We start from the raw sequence: 8,853 nt of genomic DNA, 5'->3' as shown, positions 1-8,853 counted from the left end.
TAAATGTAAGCATGTACTTAATTTCAGGCTCTCGAGCTGCTGCTTTAATTTTAGCCAGTGCTGTGTTGCACTGGGGCTAGAATTACTGTAAAGCATAAAGTCCCTTTAAAAGTACTCCTCCTTCCCACAGATAAATAAAAATGGAATCAATACACTTGCCCATCAGAAGAAAAATTTAATTCAGAGAATACTCTGAAAAATCGGTTAATAGTGCATTTGCTTGTATTCAGCTGCGTTTTTACAAGGACTTCATACAGGAACTAGCATTTATGGTATGTGTTCTCCTCTGGATTATGAGAAATACCCTGAAGATCTTCCAAACTGACTGACGCCTTTCTCTTAGAAAACATTCAACTCAGATCATGTCATGAATTGTAAGGGATCGACCCTCTGGACTGAAGGAAAAGTAGAAAAGGAGTTCAGTATAGCTGAGAAAAGGATGGGATCCTCTGTCAATGTGAACTTCATATTGATGCAAAAAAGTATACATTTAAAATCTTTAGCTTGCGGTGACAGCCATGCATCGGAATACATATTTTTCACATCTAAACTGCAAGAATCAGATTTTTTTTTAGCTAATTAACATGTAGCACTAGAGCATTGTTTTTAATTGGTACGGTTTCTGCACGTCAGTTCTTGTCCCTCCAAAGCTTAGACTGTGCTATGAAGTCCAACTCTGTATAATTGTATCTATTTATTCCACAACTTTTCTATTCTATTTATTTTGTAACCTCTCTAAGAGGAATAGCTTTTATGGAGAGGGAGATAAGCATAGCCACCTCGTCCCTGAGCAGAAACAGCGCACACATCAGCAGAGCTGCTGGAAGCAAGGCTTAGTGGCTGAAGTTAAATATAAGTTCTTCAGGACTAGTTAACTCAGCAAGCAAAGTGGTTTTAGTCTGAAAGCAAAATTGCAATTTGCAACAGAGAATTTTTAGAAAGACATTTATGTTATCGTCCAATGCTATTTCTGTAGTTAATCCAGTGACAGTGTTTCAAAACTGGATAAATTTCATGCTTCTCAGAAGTGCAGCTCTCCATATGTACAGAGAAATGCTTTAATTAAAAATGAAAATCTCAATATATTCATACTTGAGAAGGCTCTTCATGCTTTTCATTTCACTCACAGCTGCATGGAGATAAGTCTGAATTGTGTAATTCTAGGTTTGAATCATATTCTTCTCCTCATTATAAGTATGGTTTATTTATCTGAAATCAACAAGCAGTTCACTAGTTTCAAAATCAAAAGTGCACTAGTTACTTTTATCTTTTTTTGGTGATAAAGTTGACTATTTAGTTTTGCTGATTTACTATGGGCCTGCAGGCTGCTCTGTTAGGTGTGTACTAGCTATGATAGTCATCGTTTGTCTGTTCCTAACTGCTTTTCTAATTCATATATATCTGAGTGAGGTGTGCACTATTATGCATAATAAAGCCTATTATGGTCATGAGAAACAGGCAAGACACTGCTCTGCCTGGGCTTTGTGCTCCTCGCTGGAGATGCCTACACATGCAACCTGTGCACAAAGTGAGACTCGCTGACTGCAAATCAAGCGTGTGCTTACACCCTGCCCGGCTGCATCTCTGTGCATAATGGATGAAGATCTGAACACCTTCCCTCCGATTTCAGCCTTGACCATGCCCAGCGCACTGGGAACACATGAGGAAGAGGAGTGTGTATGAGAGGCTGCACGTTCGCCATTCTCGCTGTTGGGCTGGGGAAGAGGGCACAGGCTTCAGATTTCAGAGGAGGCGCTGTGTGGCTGACAGGTCACTGCTCACCAGATTTCCTGAGAGGCTGTGCCACACAGCTGCGATGGGCCAGTAAGCAATTTGTCACCACACACCCCGTGCTCTGGTTTAGCCTCACTCGCATTATAATTGTCTGTTTTACAGAATCTGAGAACATGCTAGTGCCTATAGGGTGAATGATAGTAGTAACCACTGCAGTTAGCAGATAGTCATATAAACTGGACTTAGTGCCAGCAATTTATTCTTGAAATTAAACTATGCAAGTGGTAAATTGGCACTAAGGAGGAGGCTATAGGGCACACAGTTGGGGGCTGAGCTGACTGAGGTCAGATTTCTCTTTGTGTTAAATGTCAATAGCTGGCATTTAAAAGAGACAATCTATACAAACCAATAAGACAGGGCATGAAAGAACTGCTATTTAAAATGTCAAACTATTTTAAATCAAAACAGAAATCCAGATAATTTACAAACTAAATCTGACCTTTTGTATTTGGAATATTTATACTGTAGCTGTGCATTCAACAACAGAACTTGTAAAAACCTGGCAGACATACATCTGTACATGAATCTTCATTACAGAAGTTTGTAGGTGGAAACAGATTTCAGTGGACAGACTCCCAGTAGGAAAAAATTGAGAGAACTTCACTGAATCCAGCACTAGAATGATTTCTGTGATCTGAAATCTGACCCCAAGTATCACAAGCAAAGTGAGTTATCTGTTTATCTGCAAAATCGTATTTTTTTCTAGTTAGCATCATTTATAAGTATTGTTTTAATAGTTTAATCTCACTAAGACTTAATTCCTGATTAAAGAAGTTAGGGGAAGAAAAAAAAAAAAACACAACAAACAAACCAGGAATAAAACAAAAGCGATGAAAAAACAGATTCAAGTCTCCATGCTTGAAGAATCTGTATGCAGCATTAATGGTGTGACATAAAAAGCATTTGCAGATTTTTTTCTAATGCTTTGATTGGATTTGAATGGATTGCTTGTCCCAAAGAGTAACTGTGCTTCTCTGAAAAGTGGGCAGCAACAAAAGCTTCTGCACAGTGGACTGGCAAGGTGGTTTTAGAGTGCCACCTCTCACTCAGCTGTTCCATTTCCATGCATGTTTTGTCTCCCTAGAGCTGTGACCATCAACACTGCTACTAACCAAGGTTAGTCATAGGATGAATTAGGAATGTAGGCACTTCACTGAGAATATAACACACCATAAACTGACCTAAAATGTAGTACTTCCATACCAGCAGTGTGAAAACAAACCTAAACGAGCATGCCCTTTTCCCATCCAAATGACCAAACTGTCCAATCACCAAGCTAGTGATCACAACAGTTAGGGATATTAGTGTTTAATACCTGGGAGCCAGAACATTAAAAATATGCTTTCAGATGGCATTTACAGTTCATTTCTCAATAAAGGATGGTGCACATTCAAAGAAAGAGGATTAAACATTAGAAACAGTAATACTGAAAATCTGAACAATTAATTCCTTTAAAATTTGTATTCTTCTTCTGTGTGGCCAGTTAATAAAGTAAGGACTTACCACTTTGTGGATTTAATACATGGTGTTTGTTTATGGACCAGCCTCCCAGATTTGAAGCATCCATTTCAAAGCCTTGAAGGATTACTGTTCTTTTCTCCCACAGAATAAAATCAGGACATGTTTCATATTCATAACCCACGGACACTGTAAACAAATAATTAAAGATCTATCAGTTTAGTTTTTTCTCTGTGAACTACTAGGTAATTTTCATTCTAGGTTTTGATATTCACCGTTCAAGTAATGATGTCATTAATTTACCTCTGCCTGATTGCTACTGTCAAATGGAATTTTTAAACAGAGTTTAAGAGATTAGTATGTTATTACAGCTATGGTTACTACAGTTTCAAAGCAGAGAACTTTGTGTTATCAGTTATAGATTGTCTTAAGAACATAAATCTCCTCCAATGACTTCTGATTCGATAGTTTATTGTATTTCTGTGAATTATCTGAGCAGTAGCCTAAATAGAAAAACAAAATCCAGGTTAAAACAATCTGGCTTTCTTTTTTGCTAAGTGTGAGCATATTGATATTAAATTCTCATAAACTGGATATTTTTGAAATGTAGCAATCTTTAACCTAAAGATCATGCTGTAATTATAAGGGCTGTAGTTGGGTAGAAGTGGATTGCCAAACTGAAAGTTATGTTTTGACATTAGATCCCAGAAGTTTGATCTAGGAAATATTAACACATTTTAGCCTTTCCAAAATAAAAATGCCTTCAAAAATATTTTAAGATGAAATACAGAAATATTTTAAGAAACACTCTTTTCCAACATTTTCAATATTTTCATCTCATCTTTTCTACCTAGCAGTTCTAGGTATGTTTTACCTGAACCACAAATAGTTTTAATATCATCAAAATTCTCTTACTGGATTCAATTAAAATATTTTGACCAGCTCTATAGTATGGAGCATTTTTGTTTTTAAGATAAATCTTGTATGCAAAACTGAAAGCTGTTCCTTACATCAATTTTACTAGCAGAGCTGCTTCATCAATTCAGCAGAAAGAACCTGCTTTTGCAGCTAAACTTTGACTTGTAACAATCATATCTCAAGTACTGTACATACTGTACATTTAAAACTTATAGGTTTCAGTCTGGATGCTCTGTTCAATTTTTCACTTCCAGGAGCGCTTTTGACTAAAATCTGCAATCTTTCTAGGTGACTCCCTGGTCTGAGTGCCCAGCTGCGGGCATGGAGCCTCCTCCAGAACAGCCACTGACCTCCTGTGCTGGGATGAGCCATCAAGGTTCAGTAACTGAACATGCTATTTTCTAGGTGTTAATGCAGGGAGAAGATAAAGGGCAGATTTTTCCTACGAAGCAACCTCATGCTCACCTACACGTTAGCATCTTTACTCCATTCATGCACTTAACACGTTCAATCCTGGGTCAGCTGTATATACTTGAGAAGAATAAAGACCTATAATACAGTGTCACTCAGCCTTGCTAAGTGAACCATCACAGACCCACAGGACAGACCTTCAGCTGCTGTAAGGTACCATGCTTTAGGTCAAGGGAGGCATAACAATTTTCACCAACTGAGAATCTGTGCCAATGGATCTACAGTGGCACACTTACCAGCACTGCAGCTAACGCTGTAAAGTGCCTGCTATTCCCTGCCTATAGTGCCTGCTATTCCCTGCCTATAGCTGCTGTTTCTGAGCTGCCAAATACCCTCTAGAGATTACAGTCCCCTTTCTTAAAAGTTCCTTCTTCCATGCTCGCAGTTAGTGTAGCTGCCTTTTTGTCCCTTCCCATCAGTAAGCGACACTTAGACAAACATTCACTTCGTATTTACAAATATGTTTCTATGCATACTTATATTTAAGAACAAAATCTATTCTGCACACTAAGAATTTTTGACAATTTAGGCTCCAAAAAGGAATTTTGGAGTAATTTTAACACCGGATGTCCCAAACCATCTAAAGGAAGGCACTGGTCTGCCATCCATGAAAATTTCCTATCAATTGTTTTGCATGCAAAATAGTCAAGGTGAAGTGTAACAATTATAAAGGCAGCTAAGCAACTACAGTGCTACTAGAAAAATAAATATTTTGTGTCTGGCAGGTTTTGAAAAACACTGATTTTGTAAGTGAAACGACAATCTCTACTTAACCTCATTGTGCGGTGTTACTTTCTGGTTAAATTCATTTATAGCCCTTTTTTTTAGTTGACTGAGATTTTACTGCATGAAGGAGAAGAACTGTACTAGTTATCTCTTTGGACGTTAACAGCCAACAAGTGCAGTTGCAGCCTTAAAATGGATTTCAAAAGATTTACTGAAATCATCTGTACCAAAAATCTACACTTTTCACACAATTTTTAGAAGAACCAAGAATAATCTGTTAGTAGAGCCAGCATATCATGGTTTAAGGGCTGTTGCTGTTTCTCCTGCTGCTCTTCCAAAATACAGGTTAAAAATAAAAGACATGATTAAACACGACAGTGACCTCTACTTCAACTTCTCCTGAAGTATTTGTACTTATCAGCATCTTACTCTGAACAATGAATATAAGGAACTCAGCTAAAGTAATAAGTAGAATAATAAACTGAGAGGACCTAAGACTATTCTCCTCAAGAGTTTATATTTGCATCCGGAAGGGTAAATCCTTGCATTCCACTTCCTCTTGCTGTGGGGAATTCAAGGACTTTCAGGAGAAAGATTGAGCATGTAGGGAGTTATACAGGAGCATTTACTGAGGTTTCTATTGAAATCTCTCCTTTTTCTATGTTAGGTTACAACAGCATGCAAACTATACCATGAAGATTTTGTGGCAACATTCACGAGACCTTATTTTTACTTAGAACAAAAAATTGATACTTTATCATTTCTCCTGTTACTTTGAGAAAAGAAAATGGCCATGTGTTAGACTTCTGGAATAGATTAAACACCAGCTAACATTTTCTATACAAATTTAAACAAAACTATTTTTGTGTTGAAATATGCTCAAACTCTCCTTTTCTGTAACTGGTTACACGATCATTTCTGTCAGTAATCCTGAAGAAGAATAAAGATGTTTATAGTAGTTATAAAACCAGAGGCAGATGGTTGTAGTCCTGAGTTCCAAGACTTCAACCTGCTGCAATTTAATTTAATTAAAATGAAAATTTGAACAGAATGCATTATTAAATATTGGTAATATACTGGAAGAGAAAATTATTTTGACAAAATTTATATAATGGGTGCCGATAAAGGTCCCTGAGTACTACAGTGTGTCAAATTAAAGCTTTATTAGAATCTAACAAAGCATGCTAAAAATGCACTTAAAATATAAGGATTTTTGTCTCTATTTTGCAAGAAGCATGGTTAAACTAAACTAAGCAAAAGAAAAAAAAAGCACCAATTAAATAATTAAAAAGTTGTTACCCAGCACCATTGTGTAAGCTTTATTCATATTTAAACATATAACTCACCTGCTTCTAATTTGGGAATCTACAAACATCTACAGTCTACTATAACTACAGTATCATTTAGAAGATGTTATGTATTTGATTTGAGTTGTTTCGAATTCCAGGCACATACTGGACCTGATGATCATAAGAAGACTCTTAAATGATGGAGAGGGAGCTGGCATACCTAACTTTTCCATCTCAAAAAGGTTAGTGTTAACATGTATTGACAGACCCTGAATACAGGGCTTGTGTAAATGAGACAAAGAAAGCTGCAAGTGGCTCCTGTGACATTGCTGGTCCTGCCTGATCACCAGTGGGTGTCCTAAAAGGCATGCTGGAATTTTGCTGTATTTCTGGATTTGCAGAAATATGTATATGTGAAGGCAACAACTCATTTAATACCTTCCGTCACTGCAAAGTACAAGCAGAAAGCTGTATCTGTAATGAGCTAGGGCTGGATTTGCCCCTGAACAATGAGGTTCCATGAGATGAGCTGAAAAGGATGCTTCTGTTCCCTGCCCCATACCAAACCCAGGGGTCCAGAGCGCTGTGTCAGTGCCAGCACCTACTGTCCCCTTTGTAAAGCTGTCCACCCTTCTGCATATGTGATCTGGATGTGGTAGATTGGAAGCAGGTGGGATAATGCAGCAACTCAGGATGCCTCGTGCTAAAGGTGGATTTGATCTCTTTAGGCCAATTGTAACGTGTGAGCTACAGCTGAAATGAGAAGACCCATGCTGCTCCACTAGCATTCAAAGCAGATCAGGAAACTAAAGAAGCTGAAAATTTATCAATTATTTTCTGGTTGCTTCAGTTTTCAGCTGAATTTGTTCCTGATCTGGCTCATTTCATGATCAAATGTATGTGAATGGTGGCCCAAGGGAGAAGGAGGGAACACAGGAACATCCCCTCTGGCAGCAGCCTGTGCTTCTGTCTGTTTAAATAGGCTGTGGGACCACAGCCCATAAAATAAGCTCCTTGTTTTCTGGTATATTCCTGTGTGCAACTCATGATGTAAATCATACTCTATTTTTGATTCTAACATTATCCTTTGCTGACAGCAATGGCTACATCTGCACCATTCTCTAGGTAGGAAAGAAAGTACTATCATCCTCCTTTCTCCCATCTCCTCTACGCACAGCTGCTTCACAGCCTACCTGTCTGGGAGCACATGATAACAGGCAAGTACAGACGTGCTGGGAGCTGCCAGAGCTAGCACAGCCTGGACGGCACCTTTTGTCTTTGCATGGGCCAATTTGTAGGCACACTAACTGCAAGGATGATGCAACAGGTCCTTAACAAAGCTTCTGGCTGCCCCTCAGCACTTAGATCTCTGGAATGAGGTGCATTCCTTGTGAGGATGGTTGGCTTCATGTAGCTCTTGCTATTCTTATTTTACAGCCTGATCCTGCCAATGCTTCTTGCTATAATCCCTCTGACTTAAAAAGCAAACCAGAACTGCTAAAGAAGTGAATAAGGCTTATTCACAGTACTAAGCTCCATTGATAAAATAAATAACCTTGATAGAAAGTATCTGTAGAATTAGTCCATTAAGGAACATAACCCCAGAATCAATTAAAAGAAATAGCAGGTCTTTTAGAGACCAAATAATGAAATTCATGACAACAATGGCTGGCTAAATAGTATTTTCACAGACAGCTTTTCTGTTGCAATTCTCAAAATTGATGCTTGTGCTGCTTGCTAAAAAATGATGAAACGTGGTATTTTTCTTAGAAATACTTTTAAACAACAAATCAAGAAGTCTTAACTGTTGGGGATATGAAATGTAGAAAGAAAGGATGCCTAAAAGTTAGAATTTTGTAAACCCTAAGTGGAAATGACATTTTAAATGTCACAGCCAAAAAATGACAGAACCAATGACACATCAAAGGTCATATTCAAAGTAACATTCAAAAACAAAGACAGCTGAATATAATGCCGTTAGTACATAACCATTCTCAGAGGGAAACGGGGATTTGCAAATTGATTAAATTGGAAAGACGACATCAGAGGAACAAGAAAATAAATGTTCCTAGGAAATCACATGGGTCACCTTAGCTAAAGAGGCATTCGATGTAAAAACAATGCAAGTGTGGTAACAAAATTTATAAGCTCTATTTTCCTGGCTTTGTGCATGTTAGTGCTTCTGCTTATATCAAGG

General features: G+C 37.9%; 1 protein-coding gene across 18 annotated transcripts in view; it reads right to left on the bottom strand.

Annotated features, from left to right (window-relative positions):
* The window catches only part of TENM1 (teneurin transmembrane protein 1), an 854,834-nt gene that overhangs the window by 68,226 nt on the left and 777,755 nt on the right, over positions 1–8,853 (bottom strand). For all 18 annotated transcript variants that reach the window (XM_080553265.1, XM_080553267.1, XM_080553268.1 and 15 more), the window contains one exon: positions 3,298–3,441. In XM_080553265.1, the coding sequence (XP_080409391.1) occupies positions 3,298–3,441 (144 nt within the window). The remainder of the gene's footprint in view (positions 1–3,297; positions 3,442–8,853) is intronic.

The sequence above is a fragment of the Anser brachyrhynchus genome, assembly GCF_964034855.1.
Source record: "Anser brachyrhynchus genome assembly, chromosome: 13".
In the NCBI taxonomy this organism is placed as follows: Eukaryota; Metazoa; Chordata; class Aves; order Anseriformes; family Anatidae; genus Anser; species Anser brachyrhynchus.
The sequence above is the reverse complement of the archived record's forward strand: the minus strand, read 5'-3'. Positions and strand labels throughout refer to the sequence as shown.